The sequence below is a fragment of the Sphaerulina musiva genome (genome assembly GCF_000320565.1).
Source record: "Sphaerulina musiva SO2202 unplaced genomic scaffold SEPMUscaffold_2, whole genome shotgun sequence".
NCBI lineage: Eukaryota > Fungi > Ascomycota > Dothideomycetes > Mycosphaerellales > Mycosphaerellaceae > Sphaerulina > Sphaerulina musiva.
This window is the reverse complement of record NW_016017384.1, coordinates 150,801-167,000: the sequence shown is the minus strand read 5'-3', so window position 1 is coordinate 167,000 and position 16,200 is coordinate 150,801. Positions and strand designations below refer to the sequence as shown.

The window sequence follows — 16,200 nt, the reverse complement described above, 5'->3', positions numbered from 1 at the left end:
AGATCATTGTCCACAGTCGACGTCGACGAGAATGTCATCTTCATCCTGCCTCCTATATTGACTGGCTCGCCCTTCGCACCGTTTTGCCCTTCACGCAGGTGAAACCGTACAGACTGGGCCTTGGGCCGGGGAGGCTAGTTCTCGTTCTAGAGGCTCTACCTCCTAGCAGTAACTGATATAGTGGACGATGCCGCGATCCCGCTTCGAGACTGGATCTGCGCGACTAGTCCAGGGAGGTCGTTCTAGTGCGGACTAGTCGACAACAACGAAGTTTTTTTGTTGGCGTCGAGACGACCTGCAGAACGCCAAGACCACGCCACCAGGACCCAGGCACATGCGCGCGCCTTGACAACGGACTTGTACCCCCTAGTTTTGACGCGTCGTCGTTGTTGTTTTTGTGGTTGTTCTTGTGGTTATTGTTGTTACTGTTGCTGTTGCTCGAGCGGTACGGTAATAAGCAGATGGTCGGGACGCACACGATGGACCTCGTGGGATGGTGCTACCACTGTCCCGTCGCCGTTACGTATGACATGCAGTGCCCCCAAGCACGAACACGATTGGGGTGGATCGAGTGCTAATAAAAACACGCCGTCGCATCGCAAATAGGAGTTGAGGTCGACATGGCATCCACAACCACAGCCGCAGCGCAGTGGGGCGTGGACGGGTGTTCCGCTCAGGAGGCGTCGGCAGGGTTTGGCTTTCCTTAGCGCTTCTCCGACGAGGCTGCACACTTGGCTCAGTGTGGTCACTGGTGTGGTCGTCGTGGACATGGTTCTGCTCTCAACCACGTCCTGGATGTGCTGCTGCTGGTGCTGCTGTTGTTCTTCTCTCCCTGTGTGCTTACCTACCTCTTATTGTGTGTCTGTCTGTTGTCGTTTTCATCCCTACTAGCCCTTGCTGTCGCTATACAGCATCCCACACGGTCGTTCCCAGTCACTCTCGCTACTTGCCAGGGCAGCAGCGCTCCAGGCGAAACACCCGGACGCGAGAGAGAGAAAGAGAGAGAGAGACCGAAACAGAGTCGAGTCCTGCCCGCCGCAGCCCACCTGCACCGAACCACACTCGCTGTCTCCATACCACCGCGACAGTCACAGTCTTACGAGACCCTACCGTACATCATCAATACTGCAGTCGTCACCAGGAGACTGGCCGTGAGGCCCTCGAACCTCCAACATGGCCACTAATCAGCAGAATCTGGCAGCCTTGCCCGCCCATTCATTGAGCGACACCAACCTCACATCTCACATTGCATCGCGCTTTCACCAGCACTTACCCATCACCACGCTCTCGTCACAGGGCTACATCTCAGTCAACACATACAACTCCGCCATCAAAGGTCCCAATGGCGGCAAGGAAGGCAGTGCCATGGGCGCTGCCGAAGAGCTTGCAAGTCGGATGTGGACACGACTCGGGGGTCGACAGGAGAACCAGGCGGCCATCTTCCTGTAAGTGCTGCCTCTGTGTGGAGTGCGGAGCAGACGGCAACAGCCTGGCTAACGGGTGGACAGCGGAGAGTCGGGCACGGGAAAAACTACCATCAGATCGCATGTTCTCAGCAACCTGCTACAGTACAGCAGTACACCACTATCGAAGAAGCTGTCCTTTGCAGCCTTCGTGTTCGACTCGCTCACCACAACCAAATCGATCACTACACCCACTGCTTCCAAGGCAGGTTTGTTCTTCGAATTGCAATATGATACAACTTCTTCTATCCACCCCACTCTTATCGGTGGCAAGGTGCTCGATCACAGGCTCGAGCGCAGCCGGGTGGCCATGGTGCCACCGGGAGAGCGTAATTTCCATATTCTCTACTACCTCTTAGCTGGTACCAGTCCCGCTGAGAAGGAACACTTGGGTCTCGACCTGAACGGAGCCATCACAACCGGCGTGGCAAACAGGACGTCTGTCGGCAATGGTCTCAAGAGATGGCGCTATCTGGGACATCCTTCGCAGCTCAAGGTCGGCATCAACGATGCTGAAGGTTTCCAGCACTTCAAGACTGCCCTGCGCAAGCTCGAGTTTCCTCGAGAGGAGATTGCCCACATGTGCGAAGTCCTCGCAGCGATACTCCACATTGGTCAGCTCGAGTTCATGACGTCCCAGTCGACCACCCCTGCACCGGACGAGAGCGGTGGCTACGGTGCCGAGGGTGGCGAGGAGATCACAGTCGTGAAGAACAAGGAGACTCTGACCACCATCGCGGCTTTCCTCGGAGTCGGTGAAAAGACGCTCGAGCAGTCGTTGGGATACCGCACGAAGATTCTGCATCGCGAGCGTGTCACGATCATGCTGGATCCCAAGGGAGCACGTGAGAACGCAGATGAGCTCGCCAGGACGTTGTACAGCCTGTTGGTTGCACTGGTGATGGAGAAGATCAACCAGCGCGTCTGTGCGGTGGAGGATCAAGTGGCAAACACGATTGCCATTGTGGACTTTCCAGGATTTGCCCAGACTTCGTCGACCGGCAGTATTCTGGACCAGCTCCTCACCAACGCCGCGAACGAATCCTTGTACAACTTCTGCTTGCAGAGCTTTTTCGAGAGAAAGGCAGAGTTTCTGGAAACCGAAGAGGTGCAGGTGCCTGCAACCAGCTACTTCGACAACAGCGATGCAGTCAAGGGCTTGCTCAAGCCTGGCAACGGAATCCTTGGGATTCTTGACGACCAGATGCGGCGTGGCAAGACGGATATCCAGCTGCTCGAATCGCTGCACAGGCGCTTCAAGGGCAAGAATCCCGCCATCGAGGTCGCCGATCCCACCGTCGTCCTGCCCGGCACCAACTTTTCGACGCCAAACCAGCACCCCAAATTCACTGTCAAGCACTTCGCTGGTGAAGTGGAGTATCCTCTGGCGGGTCTGATTGAGGAAAATGGCGAGGTCATCTCGGGAGATTTGATGAATCTCGTCAGCACTACATCGAGTGCCTTCGTTTCCGAGCTTTTCGGTCAAGAAGCTTTGAACAAGACTCTGCACCCGCAAGATCGCACCGCCATTACGCAGGCGTCCGTGGCATCAAAGCCTTCGCGCATGCCTAGCACGGTCCGCAGAAAGGGCAGTAGACCGGCACGATTGCAGGCACGCGATGACGAGAATGGAAGCGATGAGGGCGGCCGGACGAAGAGCTTCTCGCGCTTCAACAATGGCCCATCGGCCGACGCCCAGCAAGGCGCTGCGGCGCAATTCCTCCTGTCGCTAGACATCATCAACAGGGCTCTGACATCGCCAAACACGAACCCATACTTTTTCTTCTGTCTGAAGCCTAATGACCGGAGAATAGCGAACCAGTTTGACAGCAAGTGCGTGCGGACACAGCTCCAGGTGCTGGGGATTGCTGAAATCGGTCAGCGACTGAAGAACGCCGACTTCAGCATATTCATGCCCTTTACGGAGTTTCTCGGCGCTGCCGAAGGTGACGTTTCCGTCGTTGGAAGCGACCATGAGAAGGCGGAGCTCATCCTGGAGGAAAAGAGCTGGCCGACGAACGAAGCCAGAGTTGGCACTACCGGAGTCTTCCTGAGTGAACGCTGCTGGAGACAAATTACAAACGCTTCAGCGCTGGGGGATGTACCACCCGCAGGACCATATGGCGACGATTCCTACGCCAACTCGGGTGGCCTCACTCCTGATATGCGGAAAGGATTTAGTGAATCCAAGGTGCAATTGCTGCAGACTCCAGGGTCTGGATACATGGATGATAAGATCGCTGGATACTTCGGCAGCAGGGACTTGGATGCCAAGTCCGAGGCGGGAGCCTCTGCCTTCCGTGAGGGCGACATGTTCCGGAACTTGGAAACGCGATCACAGATGGCCGAGAAGGGCAATGAAATCAAAGCGGTCGAGATCGAGGAACGTCCGGCCAGTGGCAGCCGCATCAGATGGCTTGCCATGGTTTACTTCTTCACATGGTGGATGCCCGATTTCTTGATCAGGACCGTGGGTCGCATGCCACGCAAAGATGTTCGCATGGCATGGCGAGAGAAGCTAGCCATCAACATGATGATCTGGCTGTCCTGCGCCTTCGTCGTCTTCTTTATGGTCGGCTTCCCGGCCCTCATTTGTCCAACTCAGCACGTCTATAGTCTGGAGGAGCTGACGTCTTATGACGGAAAGGATGACCACTCGGCGTACATTGCGATTCGTGGCGTGGTGTTTGACCTGGACGCGTTCATGCCCTCTCACTACCCATCAATTGTGCCTCAGTCCGCCTTGAAGAAGTACGCCGGAACCGAAGCAACGAACCTGTTTCCTGTCCAGGTGTCCGCCATGTGTCAAGGTATCAATGAGTCGGGAATTGATCCAGCCGTCCAGTTGAGTTTCGTCACATACAATTACTCTGGATCCACAGCCGCGATCAGTGCTCAAGATCAGAATGCACAATACCACGATTTTCGATGGGCGACAAACGACTCTCGACCCGCCTGGTTCGTAGAGCAGATGATTATGCTCCAGGGGCATTACCGGAAGGGCAATATAGGGTATTCGCCTCAATATCTGAAGACTCTGGCCGACAAACAAAACTACATTGCACACATCAACGGGCGTGTCTATGACTTCACGGACTACATCGCTGGTGGCAGAGCACCGCAATACCCGGCGGGCGTGGAAAGACCTGCAACGCCGCCCAACTCCAACTTCATGGACGACACCGTGGTCGATTTGTTCCAACAGCGCTCGGGTGAGGATGTGACCAAGTACTGGGACAACCTCCAATTGGACCAAGGACTGCGGAATCGTATGCTGACCTGCATGAACAACCTGTTCTACGTCGGAAACCTGGACACACGAAGCAGTCCGCAATGTCAGTTTGCGAAATATATCCTCCTGGCCATCTCGCTGCTCCTGGTGTCGGTCATCTGCTTCAAGTTCTTGGCAGCTCTACAATTTGGCAAAAAGAATGTGCCCGAGAATCTCGACAAGTTTGTCATCTGCACTGTTCCCGCATATACAGAAGACGAGGATTCCCTCCGTCGTGCTATCGACTCCGCAGCGCGCATGCGATACGATGACAAGCGCAAATTGCTCTTCATCATCTGTGATGGTATGATTATTGGTCAGGGCAATGACAGGCCTACACCACGCATTGTATTGGATATTCTCGGCGTACCCGAGACTGTTGACCCAGAACCACTCAGCTTCGAATCTCTCGGTGAAGGCATGAAGCAGCACAACATGGGCAAGGTATACTCTGGACTCTACGAAGTGCAAGGTCACATTGTGCCCTTCATCGTCATTGTCAAAGTGGGCAAACCATCAGAAGTCAGCCGTCCAGGAAATCGTGGCAAGCGTGACTCTCAGATGATTCTGATGCGCTTCCTCAACCGTGTCCATTACAACCAACCCATGACACCGCTGGAGCTGGAGCTACACCATCAGATCCGGAACGTAATAGGAGTTAATCCCACTTTTTACGAGTTCTTACTGCAGATTGATGCAGATACGGTCGTCGCTCCGGATTCCGCCACTCGCTTTGTATCTGCGTTCGTCAACGATACCAAGCTCATCGCTGTGTGCGGTGAAACGGCTCTCACGAATGCCAAGGCATCCTTCATTACGATGATGCAGGTCTACGAATACTACATCTCGCACAACCTGACCAAGGCGTTCGAATCGCTCTTTGGATCCGTCACTTGTTTGCCAGGTTGTTTCACCATGTACCGCATTCGAGCTGCGGAGACGGGCAAGCCATTGTTCGTCTCCCGCGAGATTGTCAACGACTACTCGGAAGTCCGCGTCGACACGCTGCATATGAAGAACTTGCTTCATCTCGGAGAAGACAGATACCTGACGACGCTACTCATGAAGTACCACTCCAAGTACAAGACCAAGTACATTATGCGCGCCCATGCCTGGACCATCGCCCCCGACAGCTGGGCCGTCTTCATGTCGCAACGTCGTCGATGGATCAACAGTACTGTACACAACCTCATTGAAGTCATCCCACTCCAGCAACTTTGCGGTTTCTGCTGCTTCAGTATGAGATTCGTCGTCTTTTTGGATCTGCTCTCGACAATTGTACAGCCTGTCATCGTCGGATACATTGTGTACCTGATTGTCATCGTCGCAATGAACCCTAGCACCATTCCCACTACAGCCTTCATTCTGCTGGGAGCGATCTACGGTCTTCAGGCAATCATCTTCATTGTGCGCCGAAAGTGGGAGATGGTTGGCTGGATGATCATCTACATGCTCGCCACCCCCGTGTTCTCCTTCGCTCTGCCGCTCATCGCTTTCTGGAACATGGACGACTTCTCCTGGGGTAACACGCGTATGGTTACTGGTGAGAAGGGCAAGCAGATTGTGGTGTCTGACGAGGGCAAATTCGATCCAGACAGCATCCCGAAGAAGAAATGGGAAGAATATCAGGCGGAGCTGTGGGACGCTCAGACCCAGCGCGACGATACACGCTCGGAAATCAGTGGCATTAGCTACGCTACTAAGAGCTGGCATCCTGCTGCTTCCGACTATGGCGGGTATCAGCCGCAGGCTGCCATGAGCCAGTTGTCTGTTCCCGCCATGCATCCGAACGGCTCGCGCATGTCGCTCGCTTATTCTGATAACGGTGTGCCAATAATGCGCAATAGCTCTGCCACTGATTTTGGTGACGTTTCCGCCGACATGCCGAGCGATGACGCGATTTTGGCTGAGATTCGTGAGATCTTGCGTACCGCAGATCTCATGACTGTCACCAAGAAGAGCATCAAAGCGGAGCTAGAGAGAAGGTTCCAGGTGCCCATGGACTCCAGGAGACAGTATATTGGAAGTGCCACGGAGGCAATTTTGAGTGGTCAGCTTTAGAAGAGTACGGAAGAAGATGACTGGGCCGGGGTTCCAAGGAGCGGGGGAGTGCAGATCTGTTGCAGTAATGAGATAGCAACCACACCGGCGAGCGTGGTGGGGCCGAGGGAGCGTGTGGTCAGCGGCACCCCTTGGAAGTGGAAGCAGAAGATGTATCAGCTGTTCGGCCATTCGTCAACGCAGACAGGAAACGGTGCCTCAGGAGTACACGTACGTGAGGCAATCCCGCTGCAATCACAATCCACGCCGTATGTCCAAGAGGCGACAAACGTCTCCAGGCTCGCCTCGTGTTGGGGTAGAAGGCGAAAGCAGAAAGTTCGCAACGATCAAACAGTTCAGCAGGGGACTGACAGGACCAACGAAGAGCTTGTAGTGTGGGACCGACAGTACGAGGAGAGAACAGGTGATCACCCTGCCATGCAAAGCCCAAGTGAGAGTGAGATCATGGCCGGTCAGAACGTGGCCAATGCCAACTCTCGCGAACAACTTCAACGCCCGAGCATGACGACTGAGCAGCGCGCTATGGCACGGAGCACTGGCCCACTGCCAGATCACAGGACATCATAGCCTGATAGCCGTGGTGCTAGTCTGGACTCTGCTCGCTCTCCAGACAGTTCAGGGAAACCGGTCGACGCGAACTCTCGCGAGCAGCTTCAGAGCACCAGCATGACTACTGAGCAGCTGGCCATGGCGAGATGCACTGGCCCACTGCCAGACTACAGGACATCATAGCCTGATAGCCGTAGTGCTGGTCTGGACTCTGCTCGCTCTCCAGGCAGTCCAGGGACAGCGGCCGACGCGAACTCTCGCGAACAGCTTCAGAGCACCAGCATGACTACTGAGCAGCTGGCTATGGCGAGATGCACTGGCCCGTTGCTGCATCATAGGACATCCTGGCCTGACAGTCTCGCAGACAGCCTGGACACTGTGCTGCCAGTGGGCGCACCGAATCGCGCAAGGTCCCGTAGTCTGCGCTCACACAGATCGCAGTCGCTTGTAACGGACACAGGATCTGGTCAGACATCTGGCAGGCTTGACTCTGCGAGTCCGACGAACTCTGGCCGACCTATCGCGAATATCACCAGACCACACAATGAGGCCGAGATGCGATAAGAAGGAGAGGCAGCCGGTCCTCAAGCCATTGATGAATTACTTGGACGCGTGTGATGTTTTCGGGAACTGCAGCTAGTTTGTCCCATCAGGAGGGAGTGTGCATATGGAGGTTTTCAAAAGGCGTTTGTTGGACAGAAAGACGTACAGTAATGAATGACAGTCACAACAGAGAAAAGGCGAATAATAATAGGGGACTTGATCGTGTATCAGTAGAAATCAATAATTGCAATGACGACGCTCGTTTGACGAAGCCAGCCTGGTATATCTTCTCACTGTTTCAACGATCTAATGTTTGATTGAGGTGTGGAAGTCAAGTTGACACAAGGTAGCGGACCGTCAGGCCCGAGCCGCGAATCCCATGTCTATGACCTCAAGTGAAGAAGAAGCAGGCCCCGGCCTGTCCCACCTACATACATACACTTAGGTACATGTATGTATACATGTAGCAGTACTTGCATGTGATATATGTATATCATGAACTCGCCATGACTAAAACCGCGCTCGAGGTAGCATACCAGAGCCTCATCGCCCGCAAGCGTCTCCGACCCGACAAACACCAACACGCTCTCGTCACGCGTCTGGCCACGCTACAACAGGATCTCGTTCGAATTTATGGTGACGAGAATGATTATAGCCATAACAAGAAGAAGAAGAAGAATGGAATGATAAGAAACAATCATCAGCATATTTCCACCTACTTCCCCAATCCAAGAGGCCTCTACATCTACGGTTCCGTCGGCACAGGCAAATCCCACCTCGCAGACCTCTTCACCTCGACTTTACCGTCCCATATTCCTCGCCAAAGACTGCATTTTCACGAATTTCTCAACTCGATTCATTATCGTTTACATCTTGCTCGTTCCTCCTCTTCTTCTTCTTACAAAGGAGATCCTCTCGTCCAAATCGGCCACGAAATCGTCCAACACGAAGCCCGCGTGCTATGTTTTGACGAATTCCAATTGACGGATATTGCCGACGCGATGATTTTGCAACGCCTTTTTGGCGCCATGTGGATGGCTGGAGGCGTTTTGGTGAGTACGAGTAATCGTGCTCCGAGGGATTTGTATTTGAATGGCTTGAATCGAGAGGTTGTTGTGCCGTTTTTGAGGGAGGTAGAGAGGTGGTGTGAGGTTTGGGAGATGGGGGGAAGGGAGGATTATAGGATGGCTGGGGAGGAGGGTGGTGATGGGAATGGGGAGGGGGAGGGTGACAAGGGGAGGATTCAGACGTTTTTTGTGAATGATGAAGAAGGGTTTACGAGGAAATTGGAAGAAGAGATTGCAAAAGTGAGGAGAGGAGGGAGTGGTGGTGATGGTGATGATGATGATGCCAAAGACCCTCTCAAACTCATCTCCCTCCCCGTCTACGGCTCTCGAACCCTCCAAGTCTCTGCCCTCCCATCTCCCGCCTCTCCCGATCAAAAATCCTCCACCTCCTACACCCTCATAACAGCCACCTTCTCCCAACTCTGCGAATCCCCTCTCAGTGCCTCCGACTACCACACCCTCTGCACAGCCACTTCACACCTCTATCTGCACGGAGTACGAAAATTTCTCACGGGCGAAAAAGACGCCGTGAGGAGATTTATCACGTTGATTGACGTCGCGTATGAAAAGGGTACGAGGGTGATTTGTTCGTATGGTAACGATGAGGAGAGTGATGGGAAAAAATCGTCTTTGGTGGAGTCTTTGAGAGAGGTTTTTGAGAATATCGTGCCGTCGGCGTCGGCGGCGTCGGCGGCGTCGATGATGGGAGGAGAGAAAGAAGACGAAAAAGGAATCAAAATGACTGTTCGAGCAGGAGGGGGAGCTTCTTCGAGTATGATGAGTACATTCATTGGAGAAACAGAGTGGTCTGCAACAGGACTGGCAGAGGCTTCATTAGCGACGGGAGGGGCAGGAGAGACGGATGTGGGGTTTGCAGTAGGGAGGGCGATTAGTCGGTTATATGAAATGGGTTCGGTAAGGTATGGAGTTCGTGAGTGAGTGAGTGATTAGACGATCGATGTTATAAGTGGATACCTACCTTTAGGTAGACAGATACATGTACTATCTACCAAAGGTATGAGAATTTGCTGCTTACTCTATTCTTAGTAAAAAGTCTATGATCATTGATTTGGCCCTTCACTGGGGGCACTTCTGGCATGTAAAACCCCCCACCAGCCAGTATTGGGGTGGTATAATGTCTTGTTGAAACGCAACGCTCACAAATGGTCCCCCAAAACACCTCCGCTGATCAAAAGAAAAGAAGAAAATACCACACCCTTTCTTTAAAATTCTTTTCTTCTTTACCGCACTCCTGCTAATCTCTTCTGTCGCTTCTCCACATCTCTCATCTCATTCAACATGTCGTTGTTGAACTGTTCATGCCCATCGAGATAGACATGATGTCCCGCCTTTCTCGTGATGATGACTTTGTAGTCACCGTTCTCCAGCTGCTTTTCTCGCTCCGATGCGTTTTCTAAAGCCTTTTGCTTCTCAGCATTCATCTTCTCTACACTCGCATGCCCACCCTTCACGTCCATCCAGTCGTTTTCGCCATACATGAGCACCACCGGGATACCAGTCTCGCGTAGCCGTGCTGCATTGGTGTTTGCACTCTTGGACGAAGCATTGTCAGGTGAAGGGGTGGCGTGAGGCTCTAGATATTGCCTCCCCACGCCTTGGATTCTGCGAATCAGAGGTGACCGGGCAAAGGCTCCGGGCGCGAGGACGTGTGCGAGAGCGTACTCGCCCGAACCACGCTGGCGAAATAGGGAATAGGAATAGTCATGAAGCGCCTGAGCTTCCTCGTCAGGGAGGTGTGAAAATCTTCGACTCGTCCAACCAGATACGAGACGTGGCCCGAGCGGTCCTGATAGTCGCACAACTGAAAAGGGAGAAATGTTGGCGTCCCATAAGCTCGTGAGCCACCACGGCATTTTCCTCTTGGGTGGTTGTGCTTGCACCTTCGCAGGCGATGATGTGCTCTGGCCTTGGGATTGCGTGAATTCGCTCTGCATCGTGCTGCTCTCGGGCTCCGATGCATTGTCGTCTACCGCATATGGGTCCTCCGGTATGCCCACGGGACTCGCCAAAATGAGCTTGTTCAAATGTCCCGGATACTTGAGCGCATAACATACTGCCATGTATCCTCCCAGACTATGCCCCATTAGTGTCATTTTATCAATGCCCTTCTTCACTCTCCACTCTTCCAGAGCATCCACAAACCACGACTCTGCTTCCCTGGCCTTCTCTTCACGACCTTTTGCCTTGACACTGAATGGTGGTCGACTGGAGCGGCCCATGCCCAGCATGTCCAACGCATACAGTTTCCAGCCTGCTAACCGACTCAACGCCTCGAAGTTTTTATAGAAGAAGCCCAAACCAGCCCCATACCCATGAAGCATGACAAGGTTGTTGTCCACGTCTTCGCCAATCCGCTCCACACTGAACTCATTCAGATAACGATTCTTGCCCTTTAGTGGGACCATCTCACTCTGCCATTGCCTCGGACCGTACGGATCCTCCACGCTCACTGTCCGTTGCATGGACGCGTCTGCTGCGTTCGTTGCATTCTTCTGGTCCACACTCGTCGTGCTGGCGTTGTTGCTGGCCGGCGAACTTCCCGCGGGCGAGGCGACTGTGGGCGGACTCCGCAGATATGGGATGAACGACATGACTCGGTGCTCCGTCACTGCTGGCGTCAAGGACGTCCACCATTGCGAGTAGGCTTCCTTGTAACCGAGCGGGAAATAGGAGGCCTTGGGAGGAGGGGCGTCGCCAGACATTTCGGCCTCTTGTTTCGCTCGTTGTCTCGCCAGTATAGGCTTCGGCAGAGTGCCTGTAGGTGCTGTAGGTGGCTGATAGGAAGGATGTTCGTCGTCGTTGGCCGAAGATGCAGTGGCCATGGTGTTGTAGCAGGAGGATGTTGTGGTGTAACTCCTAATCGGGACGGTATGTGGCGACCAAGCAAGGCGACGGGTATTGGAGCGGATATGGGCAAGGAGATGTGCTCCTGCAAGTGAAGCCACCTTGGGCTGCTCTATTTGAGTGCCAGTTCTCGTCGTCGCAGCTCGGTAGTAGCAGTGTGGTGGCTGTCGTCGTCGTCGGCGGCTTCTGTGTGGGTGAGTCGGAGGTGGAGGTGGATGTAGATGGAGGACAGAAAGCAGTTGAGGCAAATGACGAGCGAGGTGTGTTATCCAGGGCAGATAAGGTTTAGACTTCTCCGGGCTCCGACCCGCGCACCTGGCACCTCGAACCTACCCTGCCAAGCTTGCCCTGCCCAGCCATCACAAGACAAGACAAGCACGTTCCCTCTGCCGGCCCTCTTCACCGACAACCACAACCTCCCAAAGACTCACCGAAAGAAAAAAGTCGATCCGTCTACGCGGAGCTGGCGGTGAACAGCGTGGCCTAGCCTAGCCTAGCCTACCGCACTACCGAAAGACTTCTTTTTCTGAGTCCTGAACTTCACTCGAGGAAAGACGGGGTCAAGTGAAGTGAAGTGAAGGAAGAAGAAGAAGATGTCAACATGTCGGACCCCATCGACCGCATAGTGAAGGGTGCACCGCCTCCAGATGTGTCGGCAGAACAGCTTGCAGCGAATGCGCGTGCCTCGACATCCTCCAAACGAAACAGTATCACCGCTCCCATACCGCCGGATGCTTCACCACAGCAGCAGCAGCAGAGTTACAGCAATGACCCGCGGGATGCCTTACCGAGCAGTCCGCCTCAGATCTACTTGAACCTGCTCATTATGGAGTCGAGCTTGAGACTGCAATACATCAGCCTTCGGACACGACTTCGACTGCACTTACTGCTCTTCATTGGTCTGGTCGCCTGGACCGTGACCTTTACCTATCTCCTCTTCTTCCGTCCCCGAGAAGATGGCTCGGGAGTGGGGGGAAGTGTCTACTGGGTGCTGGAGACGGGAGAGAAGATGGGTTGGTGTTCGGGCTGTGTCACTCTGCTGCTCTTTTGGGGTACCGGCATGTATGAACGCGGAGTGCGATGGCCGCGCAAATTCATCGGCACGACGAACCGAGGACTACGTGGTTTCAACCTCAAGGTCGTCCTCGTCCGTGCGGGCATGCTTCGAGAAATCGTATCGTGGTTGGCGATTCTGGATCCGGCAGGTTGGTTCCAGGAAGAACGCGTTCACTTTCAGATCGTGCCCAAGGACATCGAAAGCGTGGCGGGAGATGCACAGCCGGGGAAAGACCATCTCCATTGGAATGCGCATGCGGCCAAGTATGGCCTGCTCGAAGAAGACATTGCGCCTGCGGGCGATGTGCTTCGAATCTTGCTCCTCCCTAAGCCCTTCTCACCGGACTTTCGAGAAGGGTGGGATACATTCCGCTTGGAGTATTGGGAACGCGAGAATGCCCGGCGAGCCCAGCTTCGTGCCGTCGTCCGAGCCCGGAAGCGCGAAGTGGCGAAGCGAGAAGGCGGATGGTTCTGGTGGACTGGATGGCGGGGCTGGCAGAACGTGACAATGAATCCGTTCCGTCGAAGGAAGACTCGTCGGCAACAGGAACTCGAGCGATTGGCATTACGCGAGAAGATCTCGACCGAAGGATCCAAAGCTCGAGTATTTCCCGGTGGAGAAGCAGCACGCAGAAGAAAAGGCTCACTCTTGCAAGGCCAGCAGCCGATGAGTCGAAGTGGTTCGCACAGCCGCACCAACAGCAGAGCTTCGACTCCTGGTCCCGATGGCGACTCTCGTCCCTCCACCGCCACCAAGGAAGGCCGCACGCGACGTGGTAGTTCTGCGAGTAGTGTCGGCTCGCGTCGACCACGCAAACTCGCCTCCTTGAACGAGCCCTCCCGACTGTCTGCGACCGAGACACTGATGTATATGAATGACGATCCCTCACGAGACACAACACCGGATGGTCAAGACCGACCTCTCCGCAATGCCGCTCGACCCACACGGAGAGGTTCTTCGAAGAGAGATAGTACCATCAGTACAGGAAGTTCGGATTTGGACTCGCGGGATAACAGCTTTGATACGAGAAGTACCGAGACTGTAAATACTGCGCGGCATTCTCATCAACATCATCATTCTACCAGGCAGACGAGTAGTATGGAGCCTATCTTTGCGGAGGAAATCAAGCAGGAACCGGAAGAGCATGAGTAGCTAGCTATTCGGTTCAGGTCCACTAAGTTAACTGTGCAAATGAGAACAGTCTTTGAGACAGTTTCGACTGTAACTTTGATATCTTCACGAGCCAGATACGTATATATTCCTTGTTACACAATGAAATACTAGGAGTAGTACACGTTAATATCAAACTCGATTTTATGCAAAGCAGGTATTTATGCAAGCAGAGGTCTTATACAAGGGTAAGACTTAGTACAAACTTACATACAGGAGGGGGTTTGTGTATCAGACGGTATCTCTGGAGAAACATCATCTAACTAGGTAGTTAGGTAGCTAGTCACGAGAACATCCTTCTCAGTCTGTCATTACCTTGCGCACGGATTGTGCTTTGAAGTATAGCGATTACAGATGACAATCCGAACAAGACACTCGTAACCAGTAACAGCAAAGACTTCCGTAGTAGTAAGATTGCAGAGCGGTCTTCAGAAGCAGTACTCTATATTGACAGTTTCAACGCTTGGAGGATGAAGCTGTCTGAGGGACCTCCTCCAGCTAGATCGACTTTGCTGCGTCCTCTAGCCCTTTTTGCACATCGTCCTGCGAGCCTTCTTTCTTTATATAGGCATCGGCCATGACGGCGTGAGTGCCACCGTTGGCATCTCTCCATGCTTTAATAGAGGATGGGATTTTCCCGGCGTTGGGCTGCATTCGGAACTTGTTGTATACACCATCTGGTTTAACGACCTCCCCGTCGAAATCCCAACGAACTCCAAATCGTTCCTGCTCCGCCGGGCTTCTAGGAAAAACCGTTTTGCCTCTGCCCACAGAAACGTTTGTGAATTTCTTCCACATGTTGCCTTCACTGGCGCCATTGATGCCCGGAGTGAGTGCCTTCTTCATTGCGATAATGGGGGTCTGGATTTAGAGTCTCAGCTGTAAGTCATATCCGATTCTATCGAAAGTCTTCACTTACGTCTGACACAGAAGCCGCGCGGGAAAAGCTTGGGATTGCGCTGCAAGTGGCAGATGCTGAACTTGGAGATGCTGAACTTGGAGATGCTGAACTTGGAGATGCTGAACTTGGAGATGCTGAACTTGGAGATGTTGGATTTGGAGACGCAATTTATTAGGCATACTCTGAACAACTTATATACTCATGTGAGAATACTGAAAGAGACCCTGAACCGCTGAGCACGCTGAATCCTGGAGGCTACTAAACGCCTTCCGTTTCGATCACAAACTGGAACCTCTAGAACCGCGCGGTAAATGCGGCACAGTCCTATCATATCCCTTTGCTCGACCCTCGTATCATCGTATATGCATACAACGACCTCAAGCGCCGAAGCTATCGGGTCTACGCAGCTACTTTCGATAGCGCGTCGCCCAGCGTATAGGAAGTCGTGTTTTTTGATCGTTGCCGGGCTCAAGATGATCGCGAAATATCTTTATTTGCCGACTTGCAGGGTACAATAACTCCACTCTGGCGATCCTCGCGAGGGATCAAGTGATTATGTAAATGTAACTGCTGCTTGATCCATTGTATGTATCGACAAAGAGCGTAAAAGTGTATAGAACTGCAAGGTGCGCATAAACTCGTGCGCGTACTAAGGAGCCAGTAAGCCTGAGCCTCACTGCCGTAGGTTGTATAGTATACGTTTCATGAGAATGATCAGATGATACTGCGCTTGCACCTACTAGGTAATCTTATCGCGTACCTATGAGGACTTGCCTTACAACCAATATAAAGGCATCGGGGATGCTGAACAGATTAGCCCCCTAACCTTGAAAAGGGGGGCAAAGAGTCGAGAGGGATATTCTTCGAGATGCAATGTGAAGTGAAGCAGTTCTTCTTCTATGTGGGTCAGTCACCGTTCACGTGCAGCCAAGAGCGACCCAAGCGCTGTACTTACCTTAGTCAGCATGCTTCGCAAAGTTGTACCTCCTACGCCCTTGCCTTGCTCTCCTTGACCGCGACACTCGCCATCGTCTTCTTATATGGCGTCCCTCCGATCCATCACCCGCCGAATAACTGTTCCTCCATTGAACCCTTCTCTATTCTCACGAGTGAATACATCATTCACCACAGCCAACACTACCCTCACCGCTTTGATACATTCTCGTGGGCAATGCTCAATGGAACCAGCGTCTGAGCTGTTTGAATATACGTCAGGGCGATGGATGTCAGTTCACTTGCCCCCCCCCCCCCCC

At 53.3% G+C, this 16,200-nt stretch overlaps 7 protein-coding genes across 7 annotated transcripts in view; 5 read left to right on the top strand and 2 right to left on the bottom strand.

Annotated features, from left to right (window-relative positions):
- The first annotated feature begins 849 nt into the window (after nt 1-849).
- On the top strand, nt 850-8,144 carry SEPMUDRAFT_146931 (glycosyltransferase family 2 protein). Its single transcript, XM_016903969.1, has 2 exons — nt 850-1,445; nt 1,509-8,144. The coding sequence occupies exons 1-2, from the start codon at nt 1,174-1,176 to the stop codon at nt 6,793-6,795; spliced, it is 5,559 nt and encodes a 1,852-aa protein (XP_016763021.1). The 5' UTR covers nt 850-1,173; the 3' UTR covers nt 6,796-8,144.
- SEPMUDRAFT_114035 (uncharacterized protein) lies at nt 7,627-7,908 on the top strand (the record flags this gene model as incomplete). The annotated part of the gene is made up of 2 exons (XM_016901070.1): nt 7,627-7,731; nt 7,786-7,908. 2 exons carry the CDS (start codon nt 7,627-7,629, stop codon nt 7,906-7,908), a joined length of 228 nt encoding a protein of 75 aa, XP_016763022.1.
- A 199-nt stretch (nt 8,145-8,343) lies between the features above and the next one.
- On the top strand, nt 8,344-9,924 carry SEPMUDRAFT_146930 (AFG1-like ATPase). Its single transcript, XM_016903968.1, has one exon. The coding sequence runs from the start codon at nt 8,394-8,396 to the stop codon at nt 9,891-9,893; it is 1,500 nt and encodes a 499-aa protein (XP_016763020.1). The 5' UTR covers nt 8,344-8,393; the 3' UTR covers nt 9,894-9,924.
- Nucleotides 9,922-11,998, bottom strand: SEPMUDRAFT_146929 (alpha/beta-hydrolase). The gene has a single exon (XM_016903967.1). It carries the CDS (start codon nt 11,795-11,797, stop codon nt 10,196-10,198), a length of 1,602 nt encoding a protein of 533 aa, XP_016763019.1. The 5' UTR covers nt 11,798-11,998; the 3' UTR covers nt 9,922-10,195.
- A 251-nt stretch (nt 11,999-12,249) lies between these two features.
- On the top strand, nt 12,250-14,151 carry SEPMUDRAFT_146928 (uncharacterized protein). The gene has a single exon (XM_016903966.1). It carries the CDS (start codon nt 12,421-12,423, stop codon nt 14,026-14,028), a length of 1,608 nt encoding a protein of 535 aa, XP_016763018.1. The 5' UTR covers nt 12,250-12,420; the 3' UTR covers nt 14,029-14,151.
- A 117-nt stretch (nt 14,152-14,268) lies between these two features.
- On the bottom strand, nt 14,269-15,100 carry SEPMUDRAFT_146927 (uncharacterized protein). The gene is made up of 2 exons (XM_016903965.1): nt 14,966-15,100; nt 14,269-14,907 (listed from the first exon to the last, which is right to left on the bottom strand). Exon 2 carries the CDS (start codon nt 14,890-14,892, stop codon nt 14,545-14,547), a length of 348 nt encoding a protein of 115 aa, XP_016763017.1. The 5' UTR covers nt 14,893-14,907; nt 14,966-15,100; the 3' UTR covers nt 14,269-14,544.
- Nucleotides 15,101-16,125: 1,025 nt separating this feature from the next.
- Nucleotides 16,126-16,200, top strand: part of SEPMUDRAFT_36483 (uncharacterized protein) — a gene marked incomplete at both ends in the record, with an annotated part of 2,377 nt that continues 2,302 nt past the window's right edge. Inside the window, one exon of the mRNA XM_016908640.1 lies at nt 16,126-16,172. Within this exon, the coding sequence (XP_016763016.1) occupies nt 16,126-16,172 (47 nt within the window). The remainder of the gene's footprint in view (nt 16,173-16,200) is intronic.

What these genes read in the sequence shown, in the direction of transcription:
- SEPMUDRAFT_146930 (XM_016903968.1), top strand. Translation starts at nt 8,394, where the DNA reads ATGACTAAAACCGCGCTCGAGGTAGCATACCAGAGCCTCATCGCCCGC.
- SEPMUDRAFT_146927 (XM_016903965.1), bottom strand. Translation starts at nt 14,892, where the DNA reads ATGAAGAAGGCACTCACTCCGGGCATCAATGGCGCCAGTGAAGGCAAC.
- SEPMUDRAFT_146929 (XM_016903967.1), bottom strand. Translation starts at nt 11,797, where the DNA reads ATGGCCACTGCATCTTCGGCCAACGACGACGAACATCCTTCCTATCAG.
- SEPMUDRAFT_146931 (XM_016903969.1), top strand. Translation starts at nt 1,174, where the DNA reads ATGGCCACTAATCAGCAGAATCTGGCAGCCTTGCCCGCCCATTCATTG. An exon ending in AACCAGGCGGCCATCTTCCT is followed by an intron (nt 1,446 to 1,508) that starts GTAAGTGCTGCC and finishes ACGGGTGGACAG; the next exon opens with CGGAGAGTCGGGCACGGGAA.
- SEPMUDRAFT_146928 (XM_016903966.1), top strand. Translation starts at nt 12,421, where the DNA reads ATGTCGGACCCCATCGACCGCATAGTGAAGGGTGCACCGCCTCCAGAT.